This window comes from Manis pentadactyla, chromosome 2, assembly GCF_030020395.1.
Source record: "Manis pentadactyla isolate mManPen7 chromosome 2, mManPen7.hap1, whole genome shotgun sequence".
Taxonomy (NCBI): Eukaryota; Metazoa; Chordata; class Mammalia; order Pholidota; family Manidae; genus Manis; species Manis pentadactyla.
The window spans coordinates 49628992-49650079 of NC_080020.1; the positions used below are offsets into that span (position 1 = coordinate 49628992).

A 21088-nucleotide genomic window follows, 5' to 3' on the forward strand; every position below is an offset into this window, starting at 1 on the left:
GTAAGGTGGATGGATACCTTTTTAGTCCCCTCCAAAAGGAGAGGCAGTTGTATCAGCTAACACATAAGAAAGCTGGTTAGGGTAGGAATTTGTTTGGATAAGTCACTAACCTTTGGGTGGTGATTTGGGGTTAGAGGAGTTTATAGAGATTGGATATCCCGTTATTTTAAATGACAATGGTGTGAAACAGGTAGGGAGCCTGTTTCAGGCTTACTAATGGCCTGCTTCCAGAAATTGCAGAAAGAGGGTGGGAGTGTAAGGAGTTTGTCCCTTCATTAGCTTTCCTACAATATGTAGTTGCCTGAGTAATGAAATAATAGAAACTAAGGTTAGTGTGGGGGCAAAGCCACAACACTGACCTCTCAATGCCAGGAAGTGGAAATGGGGAACTGTTTGAGATCCAGTTACTCGGGGCTGTAGCTGGCACAGGATGTGATAGGACCAATTCTGCCTACGAGCTAAAAATGAAGTCTAGTATAGTTTAGAAGGAGCCAGAGTGGAAACACTATCCATGGTAGACTTTAAGGTGTCATGAAATGGAGGCAAATAGATTAGCAGCTCAGGTTAGCTTTGGGTCTTTTCCACTTATTCTTGGTGAACAACAGGTAAAGTTTTTACTGGTTTCAAACCTTAAAATTGAGCAAAGGTGAGTCTGCTTCCATTTTTGCATTTGTATATCTGTTCCCTACTCCTACTAATAACCACATAAGCAGGAGTTTCAATAGCTGAGATTTCCTCTTGAGAATTGAATATTTGAGGCTGTATAGGACAAATGGAGTGTATAAAACTATGAAAGTAATATCTTGTCATTTCATCTGTGGGGAACTCTGGGTTGGTCCCCCCCCACCGCCACCACCACCTTGTTGGAATAGTTGCAAAAAACAAGGAATTAATCCTGTCCAAAAATTTAGTTGATATTCAGTTGCTACTTCATACTTAGCTGTTTATTTGTATTTGTTGTACACTAGAAAAAGCACATTCTGGGGCAAGGGAGTTGTCAGGCAAGTGGCATGAGCTCTCTGCAAAAGGTGGCAGTTTGAAATCACTTCTTTGATCCATTCCCAGAGCCATGGCCAATCTCATATGCATCTTATTTTACTAAATAAGCTTTTGTTTCACATCTGTGTTTTTCAGGGAAATGGGAGTGTCCTTGGCATCAGTGTGACATCTGTGGGAAGGAAGCAGCATCCTTCTGTGAGATGTGTCCCAGCTCCTTTTGTAAGCAGCATCGGGAAGGAATGCTCTTCATCTCCAAACTGGATGGGCGATTGTCTTGTACTGAGCATGACCCCTGTGGGCCTAACCCTCTGGAACCTGGGGAGATTCGTGAGTATGTGCCTCCTCCAGTTCCACTGCCTCCAGGCCCAAGCACTCACCTGGCAGAGCATTCATCAGGAGTGCCTGCTCAGGGGCCCAAGATGTTGGATAAGCTGCCTGCTGACACCAACCAGATGCTATCACTGTCCAAAAAAGCTGTGGCAGGGACTTGTCAGAGACCACTGTTGCCTGAAAGACCTCTTGACAGAACTGACTCCAGGCCCCAGCCTGTAGATCGGGTTAGGGACCTTGCTGGGTCAGGGACCAAACCCCAATCCTTGGTATCCAGCCAGAAGCCATTGAACAGACCACCTGCAGTGGCAGGACCAAGACCCCAGCTATCTGACAAACCCTGTCCAGTGACCAACCCAAGCTCCTCACCCTCAGTCAGGTCCCAGCCATTGGAAAGACCTCTGGGGACAACTGACCTGAGGCTGGATAAATCCATAGGTGCTGCCAACCCAAGGCCCCAGTCATTGGAGAAAACTCCAGTCCCCACTGGCCTGAGACTTCCACCACCAGACAGACTGCTAGTCACCAGCAGTCCCAAACCCCAGAGTTCAGACAGGCCCCCAGACAAATCCTATGCCTCTTTGTCCCAGAGACTCCCACCTCCTGACAAAGTACTGTCAGCTGTGGTCCAGACCCTGGTAGCTAAAGAAAAAGCGCTGAGGCCCGTGGACCAGAATACTCAATCAAAAAATAGAGCTGCTTTGGTGATGGATCTCATAGACCTAACTCCTCGCCAGAAGGAGCTGATAGTTTCTCCTCATGAAATCACACCACAGACTGATGAGAAGATGCCAGCTCTGGAGTCAAGCTCGTGGACTGCCAGCAAAGGTCTGGGGCAGATGCCACGAGCTGTTGAGAGACCTTGTGTGTCAGATCCTATCCTTCAACCACAAGGGAAAGCAGCGGCCCCTTCAGAGCACCCTTGGCAAGCTGTTAAATCACTTACACAGGCCAGACTTCTTTCTCAACCCCCTGCCAAGGCTTTTTTATATGAGCCAGCAACCCAGGCCTCAGGAAGAGCACCTGCAGGGGTGGAGCAGACCCTAGGGCCTCCCAGCCAAGTACCAGGCCTGGTGAAGCACGTGAAGCAGATAGCCAGAAGCCAGCAACTACCTGGACTTGCTGCCAAGAGTGGGCACTCCTTCAGGCCTCTTGGGAAGGCCCCACCCTGCCTTTCCACTGAAGAGAAGTTGGCAACCACAGAGCAGACTCCTTGGGCCCTGGGAAAAGCCTCACCAGGGCCAGGGCTTTGGCCCATGGTTGCTGGACAGACACTAGCACAGTCTTGCTGGTCATCTGGGAGCGCACAGACATTAGCACAGACTTGTTGGTCTCTTGGAAGAGGGCAAGACCCTAAGCCAGAGCAAAATACACTTCCAGCTTTTAACCAGGCTCCTTCCAGTCACAAGTGTGCAGAGTCAGAACAGAAATAACACCAGTAAATGCCATATGACCAGACCAGCTGCCCCCGCAGGGTTCTTGGGGAAGGGAAATCATCTTTCTTCCCCCCCCCCCCCCTTAAGAAACAGACCCCAACACTTTTCCACTGTTACTCTTTCCTTATATTCCAACACTCAGAACCCTTCTGACATTAGCCAGTGGGGGCTTGTGGTGGTGTGAACCATGTATGGAAATCCAAGTGGGCCCCAGCCAAGGAGGAAGACAGACTTGGGTATCTTTCCCCCAACCTTTACATGTGGTAACTTGAAATAAAAAGTCCACTCTGGAGTCAAGCATGGGATTCACTTCCGCTGTTCAGGTTGGAAGGTAGAGGGGGCTCTCAAAGCTATTTCCCTAGCCCTTCAGAGCGCCTCACTGAGTGTACCTGATGAACCCTTGGGAGGAACTGATAATCCATTCATGTCAGTGGTGATTTCTTGAGCATTCACAAGTGCTAAGCCAGGCACTAGTCACTGACAGGTGATAGATAAGATCTGATCCCTGTGAGCCTAACATGCCTGCCGTCCCAGGCTGTTTTCAAGAACCCTTGACCAGGAAGTAACGGAAGTTCTGAGGGGGCCTGGCACTCCAGACCTATTTTGTAATGTCCTTTGTGGCCCCAGAAGTGGTTGTGTTAAAAGTGTCTGTTGATGGGGTGTGCATGTGTGCATGTGCATGCATGCACACTCAATGTGTAGGTCTCCTCTCTGGGTGGGAGGAGGTTGTATTGAGGCCAAGTGGGGCTATTGGCTGTGCTGCTGCTTCTGTCAGGTCTGTAGAGTTTGAAGATCGGTCCTAGGTGGAGCAGCTCATTGTGTGGGTTGGGCTGTACAAGGACATAGCTTTCCCACAGTGTAAGGAGGCATTTGGCAAGCTTATCTTTCTTTCCTACCAGTTTTCTTCTTTTTACATTAATCCACCCCATGCCTATCCCTCAAACACACAGGTGCTTTCAGATTTCAGAGTCTCGGGCAAAGGCTGTAGAGAATCACTGGCAAGCTCTGGGCTAGATCCACCACCAGCTCAGGTAGAGTGCCAGATCCTGATGGAAGATCTTCTCTTCTGACACTTTACCCTCCTACCTGAATGGAGGGAGTCCTCTTCTTCACTAGTGGATTCTGCTGCCCTCTTCCTGAGAATTGCTGTGCTCTGTATGGAGAGTGCCTGCCCACTGACATAGCTGAAAAACAAGAACCCTTCCCCTATAACTGGCAAGATGTGGCATTTAGACCAATGTCTAGTCTAAGAGATGACTCCTCATAACTGCTGATTATCTGTTACTGCTGCCCTGAGCTGGGGCCCCAGGGCTGGGAAATCTGTTGGTGCTACCCTGCCCTACCGTTCACCCAGCTCATCAACTGCCAACAGGAAGTGCTGTTTGGCCAGTTCCTTCCCATTCACCCACTCCTCCCCTTTGTCCCTAGACCAAATGTGTTCCTTCCCATTCACCCACTCCTCCTTTGTCCCTAGACCAAACGTGTTTACCTCTCTCCTTTGCCAACTTTTCCAACAGCTTTAGCCAACAGGCCATCTCCTGGCCCAAGTGTCTCCTGGCCATTCTGTCTCAGTTATGGCTTTTACACCCTCAACAGGAGTCTATATTTTGTCCCAATTTCCTCCTCCCAAGTTCCTATTGAGGCTATTCTCATGACTTCTAAGGAGGGAACAATAGTTGTATGGAAGCATTTGCGCTTTATATATAAATTAAAAGAAAATTTGCTTTTATTTCCCAAAGTCTGTCTCGGGTTGAGACACTTGAACTCAGGCAGAGGCATGAGGCTGGACAGGATGCCCTGAGTTTAGGGGCCTATCCCTGCATCTCACTTAGACCTCGGAATCTCCTCTGTGAATTCCATCTGCCTAGTTCTCCCCTTTCATCCTATCTCTCTTCCCACATCATCAGAGAGGGAAAGCTCTTTGTTCAAAAGGAAGAGAAAACAAAGCATCTTATTTTCTTTTTTAAAAAATTTTAAACCATGGAAAAGATATTTTTAAAGAACCCCACCCAGAACATAAAGTTCATTATATTAAATATTTATCATGTGTGAGAATATTAAGTATATAACTGCAGCTAGTAGGACCCTTTCCCTAATCTCTTAGGTTGTATGAGTAGGGTTTGCTTGGTGCCAGTCCTGTGCCCTTTTCTCTCCTGTCATCTCTAGTTGTGATCAGAAAAAGATATCCGCACTGCATTGTCAGAATCTCCTTTCACTATGTTGTGTGTTAAATTACCGTAGCTCTTTGTTTCATGAAATAAACTGTGAATTTTTTTGCGGGGTGTGTGTGTGGCGGGGGGAATGTGTGTGCAGGCTATGTACAATTTTTTAAGTGGAGAAGTTTGATCTTGAAGTAGCTTCTCTAAAGTAGGCTTTGGTAGATAATTGACTTGATAGATGCTCTAGATATGTCTCACAGGACAGGAAGAAGTGAGGGAACAGTGGGCCATGATTGGCCACTTCGTGGTTTTGTTTTGATTCTTTCCATTCTTCACCATTCACTGGAAATTTCCTTCCAGACCTACCTGAGCTTTTGGGGCGGGAGGCAGGCAGTTCTCTATCTAAATGGTTGGACAGCCAGGCTTCCGTGAAGGCCATTGAAAGACACTCTCAGGTTGAATGGAAACTAGAAATTCAATTATCAGTCCACTGATAGCGCAGCATCTGATACAAGGTGTTAACAAGAAAGCAGTCACCATACAGTTAGAAGCAGAGTCGGAAGGGCTGTTGGGAAGTGAGACTCTAGCATGAAGGTAAGGTAGGAAGGGAGTGGCCTCGCCAGCCTTGGGGACTCTCCTGGAGTTATTAATGAGATTTTTTTCTCCAGGGGTTGTGAATTGGCAGTTAAAAGGAAATACTTTCTCTTACAAACTCCTGATCTTTATACAGGATGGTTTGGTATTTGTCTCAAAAGAGAGTCTGCCTCTAAGCCATATCCCCAGGAAGCCTTTCCAAGGGGAAGCTATAGCTCCCACAAGTGGCTAAAGAATCAATACCTCTCCCAGCCCTGTTAAGCCAGAAAAAAATTAGGGAAACAACTCAAAGCCTCATTTGCTTCTGCTGGAGCTAACCCATTCTAATAGCAAAGTAGCTGTCATTGCTACAAAAGCATCAAGGTTTTAAATGTCTGCTCCCCCCTGAAGTTACTGAGTTTGAGATGATATAAATCACTGTGTTGATCTTCTTCTGAACAACTACCAAATCTACAGTTTTATCATTGATATAAATAATTTATTTTTTACATACTTTACCCCCACACTACAGTCAGGGCACAAAGGGCATCAGTGATCCTTTCCCAGGCTCGGTAGCATCTACTCACTGGAGCTGGACTCCCAGGTTGCATTGTGTGAACAGAGTGGCAGGAAGTCTGGTCCTGGCAGCTTTCCCTGTGGAGAGGAATCAGGAGAGCACTGAACATGGATGGATTTTTGCCTTCAGCTCCTATAAAGCAGGTTTTCTCTTAAGGCTTTTTGGGGGGATTTTGTCAGCCAGGAGGTCAGAGTGGCCCTGTGTCCTACCTAACCTTTCTGAGAGCTTGGCAGGGAAAGAGCTGCCACAAGCTCCTTTTCCTGCTGAATAATGTTTGGGCTGTACCGTGTGTTAGACATTCCAGATCAATTAGAGCTAGGTAGCTGCTCCATGAGGCTCATTGGCTATGGCCAGTTAGCTCTCAGCTGAGCTTCCTAGGGCCAGTGCGGCAGGCCCAGAGGTTGCTGTAGTATAAATTGAAATAATAGATAATTGCTTTGTATACAACAAAAAAAGTAATGATGGTGCTAATCTCCTGGTATAAATAAGCACTGCCAAGGGTTGAGGGACTGGCAACTTGAGAAACCCAGGTTCTTATTCTGAAGGAAGAGATTTTATGTAGAATGTTCTCTTTGAGGCTCTTTTAGAGAAGGAGAAGGCAGAGCCTAAGGAAGCCTGCACCTGACCTGGGACGGGAGTGGTACAGCACAGTCCAGAGGTGGAAGAGATGCCGTATCCAGATGCAGGTGGTCATTGAGTTTTTCTCAGGGCTGCTATTGCCTTGCCCATAGGCTCCCCATCCACTGCCTGTAACAGGTTGGTAGAGAGCTCTTGGTGTGGGGTCTCCTCTCTGCCCCTCTCTACCTCTTCCATCCTCATGGGAGCACCTCTCTTGCTTATGAAGATTAAGGGTAGTATTTCTTAAGGAAGTGGAGTTTAAATGAATTAGAACCCACAGCCTAGGAAGAAATGTTTCCTACCAACATAAGCAAAAAACATTACATTCTTATGTGGTCCCTTTTCTAGAGCTGCTTTCCCATGACTTAACACAAACAGGCTGTGGAGGGGCTTCAGATACATACAACACCCTGGAAGCTGAGCAGAGCCTTGGACAGGTGAGCCCAGGGAATAGATGCAGAACTGAGTGATTCTGGTGCTTTAGACTTCCAGGGTAGGGGCAGAGAACAGGTGGTCCCCAGGTCTGAGGTGGGTGCTGCCTGTGTGTGCATGTAGGTGAGAGTGTGTTGAAGACGGGTGAGTGCAGCACACAGGAGCTCATGGAGGAGCAGCTTTGTGAGTCTTGGCAAAGAAACAAGCTGACAATAGAAACCTATCTTTATATTTTTAAGAAAGGGGTGGGGGGTGTCAGCTGAGGTCCATCACTGTTTTGGGTTTTTTTTGCCCCCCCCTTACCCCCTATAGATTGTCAGCTGTAAGTGAAACTCCTAGTGAAAAAGAGGGGAGCCCTGTGCTAGGAGCCCCATAAACATGTACTGTAATTCTTTGTATATAGAAAAAAAATTACTGTAAAGTAAAGTGTAACTTTACTCTTAATGGCCCTTGCCCTGTGTTTTGTTTTGTTGTCCGTGGGGACATGTAGCTTAATAGGAGGGAGGATGGGCTTGGGATAAGAGCAGAAGCCAGCCCTAGATAGTTCCCAGGTGGGGCCACGGTGGAGCTGAGCCCTTCACCCAGGCACCTCAAGTGAGTGGTGTGGGTTTTCTTCCAGTAGCCACCAGCTGTCAGAATGTCTTTCACTCCTCTTGGTGTCTGTTTTAGCTCATATACAGGAAGCCTCCATCACCAGTGAAGGAAGGGTATTTTGAGGAATTGGTTTTTAAAAAGGAAATGGAACCAAAAGCATTTTCTGAGTGTGAGTCTGACCATCTTGGCCAAATTTTTCATGCTTCAGGGGCAAATAGGTGCTGGGCACTGTGAGAGGAACTGGCTCAGGCCTACGGTGGGGAATCAGAGGTAAAGGGGCCAAGCCACATTACTGGAAGGGCTACTACATGCTTCCTTTGGTTGAACATGTCAGCCCTGCCTGCAGGAACACCTGATACTTAAGAAATAGAAGAAATAGTTGGACTTCCACAGCCCAGAAATACACTTTGGGGGAACCTTTTGAGTCTCTCTGCCCCTTCAGCAAAAAGCACTCCAGGGACAAGTGTGGTAAAACAAGCATTTAGTCCTGGAGTTCTTTTCACCTAAGGTAGGTAGCTGTCACTTCATTTTGCAGATGAGAAACTCAGGCCAAGCTTAAGTCCCTTCTCTAAGTTAGCAGCTGAAATGGATCCCAGTCTGACTCCCTAAGGCCTTTTCTGTCTGGCAAAACCTGATTTTTCTACCATTAAACAACACTGTAGGATGTTGCTGGGAAGCTTAGGATCTGAGTGAGCCACAGACATGACTCATGGACCTAGACGTGACATAGTAGTGGTAGAGCCAGTCTAAGGTAGCAGTGCTTGAGCCTTTGATCACTGGATACCACCTAAATGCTTGTCTGCTTCTCTCAGCACCAAAAAGGAATTGTGAGCTTTGCAATATCCCAACCCCAGTGTCTAACCCTATCTTGGCCTCTTATTAAAAAACAGAAAGGCCCTCGGAAAATTTAAGAGCTGGGAGGAGCCTTACTATAGGAAGTGAGGCCAGCCAGGTGGCCCCCAAAAGAACTAGGTGTCTTGACACCCAATCCATACAACAGGGAAAGGGGCTGAAGTGTGATTCACAGTGCATTGATTTTATTTACAAATCAGAAGTCACTTAATCTGCAGACAAAAGTGCTGTCCAGGGCAGAAGCCTGGGGTCCAAATCAGCCCTTAACCCTCCTCATGCCCATCAGTCAGCCCAATACTGCCTCCATTCCATGGGCCAAGACAGGCAGGTGTCACCTCTGTTGCCATGGGGACCTGGGGTAGCTTAGACGTTTGATCACCCAAGCCCAGACAAGAGCTAGGTCCAGCCCCTCTGGGGGAATTCCTTTAATTCTCCCAGACCAGGTGAGTATGGTGACTTAGTGATGACAACAGCTGTAGAAGTAGGGGTTTGGCTTCTGGCTCAGGTCCACACCTTTGTCCTCTGTCAAAGAGAGAGGTGGCAGCTCAGCACCCTTGTGTTGGGGGATCAGGTAACCTGTGGAGTAGGCCAGATGCTGTGAGCCTAGAGGAGGTCTCCAGAGAGGCTGGGGAAGCACACACCTGTCATCACCTGGAAGGCGGCCACACTGATGTAATCCTCTGCCACTTTCTGGAAGAGCTCGTCTGGCAGGAAAAAGGATGACTAGTGAGGGTCCAAAGCCAGCAGCCCTGGGATCACCCAGTGGCCTAGCCCTCTAGGCCCTTCTCTGCCTCCTCTGGTGCCCCTGCCTATTCCTACTGTGAGGCCAAGGACAGCACTCACCCACACTCTGGCCTGTCTTGCTAGATGTTTCAAAGAGCTGAGCATTGATATCTGTAAAGAGAAGTGACTAAAGCCTCATACCTGAAAATCAGGTGGACACAAAGGGGAAGGCTAGCAGTTAAGGGGATCTTCTGGACCCTGCAGGTTTAAGGAGGCGAAAAAGCCTTCCCGAGGGATCATGCCATAGCAGCCACTTCCCTCCCCCACCCCCAAGGAGCTGAGGAGCAGCTACTGTCTGCATAGTCCTGGACATCATGAAAGTCCACACGGCGACGCCGTCTGTCTTCCTCCAGCAAATCACTCTTGGTGCCACACAGGTAGATCTGACAACCCTAGAGTAGAAAACAAGGTTAGGATCACGCCCACAGACCACCAGAGCCTCAGGAACTTGTCCTCTGGTTAAGTCTGGCCACCTACCTCTTCTAGGTTGCGCAGCTCCTTCACCCAGAACTTTGCTCGCTCAAAGCTGCTGCTGTCTGTGAGGTCTTGGTATTGGAGACAGGAAACACAAGGGTCACGGGCCTCTTAAGGCCAGCCAAGCACCCACCTCTTGTTTGAGAAACAGGCAAGGGTCCTCCCCCGTCCATCCCACCCCTTACCGTAGCAGACGATGGCAGCCTTGGCGCCCCGGTAGTAGATGCGGCTCATGGCCTCGTAGCGCTCAGAGCCTGCTGTGTCCTAAAGGACAGGAGAGGGCTCAGCCCTAGACTAAGTTACGAGCTACTCAAGACTTCAAACTAAATACCACGTCCTCCACACCACCATTTTTAAGCTGGGGTCTAGAGAAGACAAAGGTCCTCTGAAGGCACAAGTCAGCCAGTAATAGGGAGGATCTAAGCCTCCTCAGGAAACGGGTTTTCGCAGAACTACTCGCCCAGGGGACTTACCCAAATGCCCAAAGTCACCGTCCGGTCTCCAACGGACATCACCTTGGCCACGAAGGCGGCCCCGATGGTCTGCAACCAAAGAGGCTATCAGGGCCCCGGGTGCGAGCTAGCCCCCTCCCACCCGTGTTGGGCCCCGCGGGGGTACACTCACATTCTGATACGGCCCCACGAGGAAGCGGTCGTGCACGTATCGCTCCACCAGGCTCGTCTTGCCCACGTACTCTTTGCCCAGCATCACCACCTTGACGTCCACGCGCTGCCCGCTCATGCTCCCAGGGTTGTCTCACCCACGTCAGGGTCCTGAGCGGGGGCGGGAAGCAAACCCGGATCTCCGCTCCAGCAGGCAGCGCCCAGGATTCAGTCGGCCACCTACGACTCGAGACACCGCGTCGGGCTCAAGCTCCAGCAGCGCCCCCGTCTGTCCCGGTTCTTCGGCACCGGGAGCTATTCTCCCTGGAAGAGCCCAGGACCCGGGCCGCACGCCACCGCCCAGCTCGAACGCTTGCTCCGTCGCTCTCTCGCCGCCCGGCTCAGGCGCTGCTCGGGCACAGATTCCCCACCCGACCTAGTGGCCCCTCCAACCCGGCTCCCGTCTGCAGCGCCGCGACTCCCGCGGGGGGAGAGGGGAAAGGGCAAGAGGGCCGGACCTGGGGGTCACGTGAGCTGGCGCCGGAAGTTGTGGGTGCGCGCGGCTGCGCCGGAAGTGGCGGGTGGCCCGACAACTCATGGCGGCGGCGGCGGCGGCGGCAGCTTGGGCGCGCCGCAGTGGTAACTGAGCTTCCAGTCTGGCAGGCGTGCGCCGAGCCCCGGCCCGGCCTCCGCGTGCCCCGGGGTCCCGCGCCCCTGATGCTGCGCGGGTGCTGAGCCCGCACTGGCCGGGACGATGGTGAAGTATTTCCTGGGCCAGAGCGTGCTTCGGAGTTCCTGGGACCAAGTGTTCGCTGCTTTCTGGCAGCGGTACCCGAATCCCTATAGGTACGTGTCCCTAGAAAAAGCAATTCTGCCCCCTCGCTGTTTGGCGATGGAAGTGTGGGGCTAGGAAAAACTCGACATGGAGTTCGGGGTAGGGGATCCCCTGAACCGTGGCCGTCTTTAGGGTAAGAGGACCCCATCCGGGAAGCGGCGAGGCTAGGCCCGCAAGGTACTAGGAGGAGGCTGGGCTTGAGCAGTGGTTTAATTGAGGCCCTCGTCCATGGTTTTCTCAACTCGGTGGTGAGACAGGAAGAGGTGGCGGCACAGGAGTCGGGAGGGATGTTGGGGTTGGACATGTGGGCGTTTGACTACCACTCTCTGCTTGTGGCATCCTCCCGTGGTGTAATAAATCTTGAGGTCCAGCCCTGCTGGGAAGCCCAGGAATCCAGGCCAGCGAGGGGGCGGGAGTTGGAATTTGCCCTCAGATAAGCTCCAGGGATTGTAGTTCAGGTCTGAGCCACAACACAGATCACTCAACAAGTTTGGAAGAAGGCATGGCCATTCTGGGCAGGGAGACTCCAAATGGAAACGCCAACAGGCAGTCTCTCAGGGGCAGGCTCCCGCGGGTCACCTTCACTCTGACACCTGCAGCAAACATGTCTTGACGGAAGACATAGTACACCGGGAGGTGACCCCTGACCAGAAGCTCCTGTCACGGCGACTCCTGACCAAGACCAACAGGATGCCCCGCTGGGCCGAGCGACTGTTTCCTGCCAATGTTGCTCACTCGGTGTACATCCTGGAGGATTCTGTTGTGGACCCACAGAACCAGACCATGACCACCTTCACCTGGAACATCAACCATGCCCGGCTGATGGTGAGATCACCCCACCTTGGTCCCCCCAGAAGTAGAGCACTCTAGGTACATGTGGCTAGGTAGCCATGAGGGGAGCCTCTAATGGCCTGAGGCAGATCTGGGTTACTGTGGCATGATGGCTCTCCAGTACAAATTAAAATGATCTTTCAGTGGGTCAGCCTCTCTGGACCTGTCTTTTTACTCATTCATACAGTGGGGGAAGGGGACATGTTCTTCAGAGTTTGCAAGTACTAACTAAATGTGGAACTCTCACACTGCCTGGCACATGTATAGGTTGGACCCACAGGAGTGACGCAGAGGGAAGGAGGCAGTGGTTTTCAAATAGAAATCTGTCAAGCTACAAGAGTGTTGTGGATGTGCCTCAGGAGAAAGGATCGGGGCCCCTTGCACTACATCAACTAGAGTCATTCCACTTTTAGGGTCTTACTGAACAGTTTCTGCCCGAGATTTTGGGGAAAAGGGGTTCCACATACCTTTGCTCTCTTGCCCTTAAAAAAGCTTGAAAGGCCATGGTTTAAGGAACATTCTGCAGTAGTCTCAACATGTAAATACCCTAAAAGCTTTCAGAGAACTCTGAGTCTCTTTCTCTGCTAATCTTCACAATAACCCTGGGAGGGGTTTCTACTGTGCAAAAAGGAAGTAAGGTTCAGAGAGGGGAAGTGTCCTATAAGGGCACAGTGAGTAAGCACCTTGATGCTCTGCCCCAGAGTTATCCAGAGTCCTCACAGCTAACTTTCCTGAGGGCACTACTTGTGTTTGTAAACTAGTAATCTAGCTATGAGAAATGACTTCTAAGTCTTTTGGAAGTACTGATTCATTTTCTCCTTTCTGATAGAGCTATAGTGATGGCTAGATTTTCATTTTTATTTGGGAGGCCAGGAAGCTTAAGAGCGGCAGGCTAAAAGCATTTCACATGTCTAGACCTAAAAGTACAAAACAAAATCCAGGACCAGGAGAGAGTTGTAAGGCCCTCTGCTGATCTCAGAAGTCCATGTGCCTTTCAGTTTAAAGGATCAGAGGAGAGGTGTTAGAAGAGTATGATGGCCTTTATGTTCTTACTCTCTTCCTTGAAATGCAGCTTGGGAATGCAGTAAGGAAAGGGGTAGATGTTCAATTTGCTTTCAAGAGGTAGGGGAATGAAATGGCTGTGCAGGTTGCAAAGAGAAAGATTCCCACATGGTTGTGGTTGGCCCGACAGATGGTGGAGGAGCGATGTGTTTACTGTGTGAACTCTGATAACAGTGGCTGGACCGAAATCCGCCGGGAAGCCTGGGTCTCCTCTAGCATATTTGGTGTCTCCAGAGCTGTCCAGGTGAGGAGTGTTGTATGGGTACTGGGGCCCATGCACAGAGGTGAGCTAGGGGGTCCATGAGCAGCTCAGAATCCTTTCTCTTGTCATCTTTTGCCAGGAATTTGGTCTCGCCCGGTTCAAAAGCAATGTGACCAAGACTATGAAGGGCTTTGAATACATCTTGGCCAAGCTGCAAGGTGAAGGCTCTGGGCACAAGCAGAGGGTGGGGTCCAAGTTCTAGTTGCCTGGGGCTACGTGGAGCCTGGGGCTACATGGAGCCTGGGGCTGTCACCACCCCCACTCTAAGCCTGGGACCTCTTATCTGTACCCTGGCCAAATACTGCCTTTTTGATGGGGCGCAGCTCACTGGAGGTGATGTTTGGAGGGAGGTGGTTAGGTGTGTCTTCTTGGTGTCTTCTGAAGCCAGCCCCTGCCCCTTGCTGCAGGTGAGGCCCCTTCCAAAACCCTTGTGGAGACAGCCAAGGAAGCCAAGGAGAAAGCCAAGGAGACGGCACTGGCAGCTACGGAGAAAGCCAAGGATCTCGCCAGCAAGGCAGCCACCAAGCAGCAGCCACAGCCGCAGCAGTTCGTGTAGCCACAGCCCTGGCATCACCCACCCCACCCCTACTGCTCCAAGACTTTATTTTAAAAGTCAACTTCCAGCCCCCTCTGCTGTCTGTGTGGGTCGGGTGCAGGTGTCCCGTGTGGTGGCTACAGTGTGCCAAGCATGCTAACCCACATCTGGGCTGGGCCTTATTCCCGCATCAGGCGGCTAAGGACAGGTGCTGTGACTTTCCAGGTCACAGTGTGCAGGGAAGTGACAAACACAAGACTAAGCTCCATGGGGCAGGGACCTTTGGTCTGTTCTCTGATGTGTCCCAAGTACCTAGAACAATATCTAGCACATAAAAGGCATCCAATAAATATTTGTTGAATTCATTCAGCCCCAGGTCTGGAGTCAGACGGCTTTGGTTGGAATCTTGACTCCACTTGTTGCCTGGCTCTGGGCCTCTGAGCTGTGAGGACTGAAGGGGCGCTGCTTGGCATGGTCAGCAGTGTTAGTGGTGGCTACCAATCTCATTTCCTCTTTTCCAGTTTGTGGCTGGGAGTTTCCCCATTTTCATCAGGGCAAGATCATGGATAGGAAGTTAGTAAAAAAAGCTTTTAATGAAAATACTGTACAGTATCTGTGGACAAAGACCATGGGACCTTGTCTGGGAAAGAATGTGAGGGCCCAAGAGGCTTCCTGTCCCCATGGGACAGCTGAGCCAAGTGCTACAAGAAAGGCCTGGAAGGGCCAGGTGGCCCAGGCCCAGGCTGCATGCCCCCCAGGGCTCGGGAGGCCCAGGTGCCCCTCCCCTAGGAGAAACTGAACAGCAGGCAGTGGGGTGGGGAGAGCACCTGTTCCCAGACAAGGAGCTTCTCAGTTCATTCCAGGAGGAGGTGACTCCCAGTAACCCCTGAGGCTTGGGGAAGGCGCCTGCCTGGCAGAGCAGAGGTGGTCTAGGCCAGAGGCCTGCTGCAGGGCAGTGAGGGTCATAGCCAGGTGCCGCTGTGTGAGTAACTGTGCTCCTGGCCTGTGCTGAAGCCCCGCAGCAGCTCAGCCTCGCCCCCGAACACCAGGCTCTCCACGTCCACCTCCTCTGCACAGGGAGGGGTCCAGTCAGGAGAGATGGCCTACATGGCCTGCGCGGCCCGCACGTCCGCTTGGCTTCAGAGCACTCACCTTGGTCTGAGTCGGAGCGCTCCGAGGAGAGACCTGAAGAGTCCAGGCTGTCCGACCGCGGCCGCTCCCGCTCACCTGCCCCTGGCAGCCCCTGCAGCTGCTCCAGCTGCTGCTGTAGGCTCTGCTGCTTGCTGCGCAGCTTCTCCTTGAGTCTCCGGGCCTGCTGTTCCTGCTCTTCCAGCTTCTGCAGACCCCAGGGGAAGTCAGGGTGGGGTCAGCTGTTGGGGTGTTGGGGCCTCACCCCAACACCATTCAACAGCAAGCATGGTCACTTGGAAACTGCTGCTCCATGCTCCAGGTGGACCCCACTAAATTTGGGTCCCAAAGGATTGCTCCTGCAGCCTCTCCAAAGCCAGGCCATCCTGCCCTCTTGCACCATCTAAATGGCCTGTGAGAATTCTGTCTAGGTTGAGGGAGGAGGGAGGCCCTGGAGGAATAGAGTATTTGGTGTCAAGCATCAGATTGGAAGAGACTGTGGCTATGTGCAAGTGTGTACTCTGGATCAGGGAGGGAACCACCTCCAGGTTCCAGCCAAGTACTGCCATGTGGAAACAGGCCCAGGATTGCCAGGTTTCCCAGTTTCTTTAAGAGAAGCTTAGAAAGTCAAGATTTTTTTCAGGTCAAATGCCCTTTGAAGTGCTAACAGCTAATTTAAAGTTTTAGAAACTACAGACCAAAAAAAAGCTACCAGTTTGTAACTCCTGGTCAAGACGCTCCCAGGAGCCCTAAGCCTTCAGCATTAGTCCCCTCCCCCAACCCTCACCCGAGCTCTGCCCACCTTGAGTTCTACAGACTAGAGGGCCAAGGGTTCTCCCATGGGAGCCCTCAGTGGGCAGAAGCCTGCTTTCAGTCTACAAGAAGGGGAGAGGTAGGTGAGGCATTTGGACTTGGAGTGGAAGGATGAGTAAGAGCTGCCTAGGCGAAGATGGGGAAGAAGTATCCAGGCAGAGGGAAACAAGTCCATGAAGAGGTCAGCTTTTTTGGAAGTAAGGAACTGAGACTGTCCAGTCAGGAGCCATAGAAGATTTTAGCAGGAGACAGACCTAGACAGATCTATGTGCTGCACAGAACATTCTAGGGCAAGGTGGAGGACAGCCTGGTGGAGGCAAAACAGGAAGCTCCCAGGCCATCCAGCATCAGAGGCACACACATCAACCAGGTCAGGCAAGCACCATGTAAGAAACAGGCCCACTACTCAGCCAACATGTCAGCCACAATGAGGGGAATGCAAGCACCTAGGGAACAGTGCAGACAGTTCCCATACCATGACTGATTTACTGCATGGCCTAGTGATCTGTCCCTGCCATGGTCCCCTGTGCCAAGAAAGGGCCTGGAAGGGCAGGTGCTTAATAAATACTTGCTGAAGGAAAGAATACAACTCAGGCCCTGGACCAAGGTTCTGATTTTTGCTTCTTATAGCTATGCTGCCTCTTCCTCAGCCCTCTGTGTTTCCATTTCTTCCTATGACAGGCCATTAGGGTAGGGAAAGGCTTGTTTTTTTCCTGGTGTCTTCTAATCCCCACTCTGGAGTTGCCTCGGGCTTGAGTCAGCACACCCCACTCCTGACCACCAGGGGGCGCTGAGAGCCCAGACAGAAGCCGCAAGGGCCCTGGGAGGACAGGTGACTGTTGTCCTCTGTCCTTTCCCCTCTTGACCTCTGGAGCTGCCTTCCAAAGTGGCATCAGGACAGACCACCCAGAACAGGAGGTCTTGAAGGACGGGAGAGAGGGAGAGTGAGGACCATCCATCTGCAGTCCGGAGGACCATTGTGCCGTGACCTATCACAGAATCTTTTCAACAGCCATGCCCCCCACACAGAGGAGGAAATGAAGTCCAAAGAGGCTAAGTGACTTGTCCGGGGGCCCACAGTTGGAATGGAAGTAATAATAACTGTAATAACAACAGTGAACATTTACTGGGCAAAGGCACTTAAGCCTCAGAACAATCTTGAGTTATTTTCTGCTTTTCCTTCTACTTAACAAATTTGGAAAATGAAAGCAGAGAACTGTCCCATGTCATACACTTTGGAATATGATCTCAAGCCTCTCTCCCCAGTTCCACCCAGCCCATGCCTACTATACCTTTCCAGCAATCCTGACAGGTGGCCCCAGGGCACTGGGGTAGCTCTTTACCTGGATGTGCACCCTGGCCCAGCGCAGAAGGCTCAGTGTGGTGTGTCGGGCACAGTCAGCCCCCAGGGGCATTTGCTGTTTCAGCTGCTCCAGGCATCGCTTCAGCTGGGCTCTCCTGGGGGGAAGGGGTCTGAGGGCAGTGCCAGCCCAGCCTTGCTGGCCACAGGGACAGCAGGGGAGGGAAGAAAGCCAGAGAGGAAGGTGGTTCCTGGGATTTGATGCAGTTAGGGCAGGGCTGGGACTCACCTGCGCTTCTCCAGCTCATTGTGCACAGACCTGCCAATGCCAAGGAGGATGGGGTTAGGGGGGTCAGCTACTGCCTACACCCTCAATACCAGGGCTCCCAGGGGTTCAAAAATCCACTACGGATGTCTGCCCCAAATTAGCGCAGTGTGGCCACCTTGTACTGGCTTTTGTCACCTGAGTCCCCAGGCAGAGGCAGACACACGGAGGCCAATTGCTGAGCACGGCCTGCCCAGGTGGCTGTGGGGTCCAAACGAGGTCCCCTACTGAGCTATCAGGAAGAGCTTCCTGGACAGACAGTTGAGCTGAGCCAGAAATACAAGTTACCCAGTGGAGAGAGAAGCATTCAAAGTGGAGGGAACCATGTGCAAAAGGTTGAGACAAGAAGTTAAAAGGAGGAAGCCTGAGGGGGAAAGCGAGTGGTGATACGTGGACTGTACCAGCATGAGTGGAAACAGGACCCAGAAGTGCCTTGTTCACAGTTCTGACACATCAGGGGTGCTCAACAAATAGTCCTTAAATGAACAGGAAGGTGTTTGGGGGTGGTGGGATATGGCAGGAGGGATCTGAATGCCTCCCGAGTAGGGTTAGGGTACCTGGCCCCGAAGATGCAACAAGGAGAAGGTGGGCAGTGGAGGGGACCGAAGAGGGACAGCTCCCATCCCCCCACCCCCATTCCCCACTCCCCCCAGCCCTCCTCACCGCCCACTGTCCAGCGCGGCAGGAGCCTGGGGGGATCTCTTCCTCCTCCTGTGGACGGGGCCCGGACTCCGGTGCGGGCACAGGGACGCATAGCCATGCTCGGCCTCTGCCAGAGAGAGCCCCCTCCCACATCAGGCTGGGGCTGCTCCCAGCTGGCGCCCCTGGCACTGCACGGACGGGGAGAGGTTTTGGCGCCAGGGCCATTTCTCCAGCCTGACCACCCGCGGACCACTCTCGAGTTGAAGGTGGCGGCGAGGTTGCCCCGGGGCTACTGTCCTAAGGCCATGCAGCCCTCGAGTTAGAAGCCAAGTCCAGCCCAGGCCCGTGTCAGCAAGATCGTTGCGAGGAGTGTGGCCAAGGGTTCTTCCTCACCTCTCTCTCGGCGCTCCAGGAACTCGGCCGCCTGCAGCAAGACCTGGATGTTGCTGGCCACGGGTTCCATGTCGGCGACAGCTGGCCACAGGGGGGCCTAGGGTGCTGGCTGGAGGAGCTACTGCACCACTTTTGTTACAATGTAACTGACACGATGCAACAAACACAGGCGCGCGGCCCCGCCCCCAGGATCCCCGCCCCCGGGACGGCCCAGCTCTTGGCCCCGCCCTTCCGGGAGTGGGAGCCACAGCCCACCCTTCGCGAGCCCACAAGTCCATTTGCACTCGCTCAGGGCCAGTCCGGCCCTTCGGCGAACCCCCGGGGTGGTAATTGCTGCGTCTTCCCGCCTCGCTCGGAGACCACTTTCTGATTACTTGGCGTCTTTGGGCCTTTCAGCCCCTCGCTGGTTGCGAAAATCCCGGACCTAGATTGGTGCGCTGGAGTTCGGTGGTCCCCGGGAGACCCTGGGTTCCGCCGCTGCACGTGGGCGCCGCGGAGGCGGGGCTGGCAGGCGCCCTAAGCCCATTTGCCCATTGCCTCCTGCAGCTCGCGGCTGACACTTTCGGGGCGGGGCGTGGGAGTCTCTGAGGCACTATTGGCCGCGTGCGGCCCCGCCCGCTCCCGCTGCTGGTCAACACTTTGGGCGGGAAAAGGAGGTTTCAAATTTGAAAACCCAAGCGATGGGGGCGGGGTTGAACCGGGAACAGGACCTCAGTGCGCAGGCGCCAGGGGAGGGGGCGCGGATCTCGCCCCTGCGCCCAGGGGTCTGTGTCCTTGCCTTCCTGCCATCTTCCCCAGGAGCCCCCGCTGGCGGCAGCTTCCTATTGTGGCGAGTGGGAACAATCTCCTCCTCCACCTCCTCCTCCAGCTATTGTTGCTACAAAAACGTCAGTAGGGTACTAACCTTCCCAAGCTAGCGAACTGGCTTGCTAGAGAGCCCTGGGTTCTGCAGCCCAAGGAGCTGGGTTCCTTCCGTCACCGCTGCTTCTCAGCTGTGCGGCTCGGGAAGACCTCCTGTAAGCTTGGAAAGCACAGCAACAGCGTTATTGAAGGATCAGAGACCATGTCCATGCTGTGCCCAGCACCGTAGGAGCTGTTGCAGGCACAGGCTTCCTCCTACAGAACCCCTGGTTGTCTTATAGTCCATGAGCCCTTCCTCAACATGACTCTGACCTCCAGAAGGGGTAGCTACAGTGACTTCTAGGAGCAACACCTATTACTGCCGGGTTGGGGCTGAGTCTGCGACCCAAAATGGAGAGGAGGGCCTAGATTCTTTATAAAGAGAGAATCCTGGGTAAACAGGTACACGGCACCATCCACCCATTCACCCAGCAGTACACGCACACAATATTTGCAGAGAACTTACTGGATCCCAGGCACTGTGCTGGGGACCAGAGAATACAACAATGGGTAAAGCCAGACCAAAAGGGATAGAGGTCCACACAGTAATCACACAAAGGAGTTACAGCTTTGATGAGTCCTCACAGGAAAAGATACAACATGAGGGCAATTCCTAAGGAGCATTTGATCTCATCAGGAAGATCAGAGAAAGGTTTTCTGGAAAAGTGGATGAACAGGTATCTATGTACAAGAGGGATATAGGATATAGGAGAATTCCAGACACCGGAAGAGCAGGTCCACAGGCCCTGAGGACGAAAGGAATATACAGACTGAAAAAAGGCCAATGTGGGTAGCATGGAGAGAGCACAGTGCAAGCCAATACTAGAGAGGCAGGCAGAGCCCAGAACAAGCTGATGGGTTCCCCAAACCTCTACCCACAATCAGTAAAGTGTGAAGAAAGAAGTCACAGGCTTGTGAATTTCCAATTTTATTTCACAAAAGTCAGCATCCACACAGTGCAGGCACAAACCTCTAGTCAGACATCTGGGACCCAGGTGGCTCAATCTTGGAGCATGGGTAGGATTGGGGGGTGGGGGTTCTGAGGGAGGAGAGCTCCCAGCAGGGGGCTGGACTGACTACACTGAGGAGCTTGGACATCATCCTAGAAGCTATGGATAGGACATGAGCTTGGGAACATGTAGGCTAAGGTCAGCCAGGCCTTAGGCCTCCCATGAAAGTGGGTCAGGGCCACTGGCCAGGGGGACAGGAAGTAATACCTCCCAGGAAGCAGGGCACATGGGGAAGATGTGCCTTTTTCCTCTACCTGCTTTTAATATTTTCTATCTTTGGTTCCCAGCTGTTGACTATGATACCTGGGGGAGTGGTTTTCTTTGTGTTTGCCTTGCTTGGGGTGTTTGAGCTTTTGGAAAGTTTGTCAGTCCTTACTTCTAAAAATATTTTTTCTTGCCCTATTCTCTTTTCTCTCTTACTTTGATCCCAGTCTCATGTATGAGTTCCCAGTTTGGTATTCTATCATGGGTAACCACTGCTGCTGCTGTTTGGGAGTGGTTTTAGTTTTAGTTTTAGTTTTAATGTTTCTGCTTCAGTGTGGTAAGTTTTATTTACTTGTCTTCAAGTTTTTGTTCTATAATGTCCAATTTTGTGTTTAGCCCATCATTGTAGTTTTTACTTA

General features: G+C 52.0%; 4 protein-coding genes across 14 annotated transcripts in view; 2 read left to right on the top strand and 2 right to left on the bottom strand.

Annotated features, from left to right (window-relative positions):
- Positions 1-7568, top strand: part of NSD1 (nuclear receptor binding SET domain protein 1) — a 188724-nt gene extending 181156 nt beyond the window's left edge. For 9 of the 10 annotated variants that reach the window (XM_036886924.2, XM_036886928.2, XM_036886926.2 and 6 more), the window contains one exon: positions 1135-7568. In XM_036886924.2, the coding sequence (XP_036742819.2) occupies positions 1135-2762 (1628 nt within the window). In that variant the 3' untranslated portion in view covers positions 2763-7568. The remainder of the gene's footprint in view (positions 1-1134) is intronic. The other variant, XM_057492300.1, reaches the window with a different exon arrangement.
- RAB24 (RAB24, member RAS oncogene family) lies at positions 5975-10911 on the bottom strand. 2 transcript variants are annotated; one of them, XM_036886942.2, is made up of 8 exons: positions 10452-10911; positions 10301-10369; positions 10013-10091; positions 9831-9898; positions 9646-9745; positions 9414-9464; positions 9212-9274; positions 5975-6151 (listed from the first exon to the last, which is right to left on the bottom strand). In XM_036886942.2, the coding sequence occupies exons 1-8, from the start codon at positions 10566-10568 to the stop codon at positions 6081-6083; spliced, it is 618 nt and encodes a 205-aa protein (XP_036742837.1). In that variant the 5' UTR covers positions 10569-10911; the 3' UTR covers positions 5975-6080. The 2 variants fall into 2 exon arrangements, with proteins under 2 accessions (XP_036742837.1, XP_036742838.1); XM_036886943.2 differs by lacking the exon at positions 5975-6151 and adding an exon at positions 8734-9092 and having other exon boundaries at positions 10452-10907.
- A 113-nt stretch (positions 10912-11024) lies between these two features.
- PRELID1 (PRELI domain containing 1) lies at positions 11025-14319 on the top strand. Its single transcript, XM_036886941.2, has 5 exons — positions 11025-11275; positions 11864-12089; positions 13288-13401; positions 13499-13577; positions 13827-14319. Exons 1-5 carry the CDS (start codon positions 11184-11186, stop codon positions 13973-13975), a joined length of 660 nt encoding a protein of 219 aa, XP_036742836.1. The 5' UTR covers positions 11025-11183; the 3' UTR covers positions 13976-14319.
- Positions 14320-14534: 215 nt separating this feature from the next.
- MXD3 (MAX dimerization protein 3) lies at positions 14535-18758 on the bottom strand. Its single transcript, XM_036886944.2, has 6 exons — positions 18556-18758; positions 18184-18289; positions 17485-17514; positions 17239-17353; positions 15107-15290; positions 14535-15023 (listed from the first exon to the last, which is right to left on the bottom strand). The coding sequence occupies exons 1-6, from the start codon at positions 18623-18625 to the stop codon at positions 14917-14919; spliced, it is 612 nt and encodes a 203-aa protein (XP_036742839.2). The 5' UTR covers positions 18626-18758; the 3' UTR covers positions 14535-14916.
- Positions 18759-21088: the final 2330 nt, after the last annotated feature.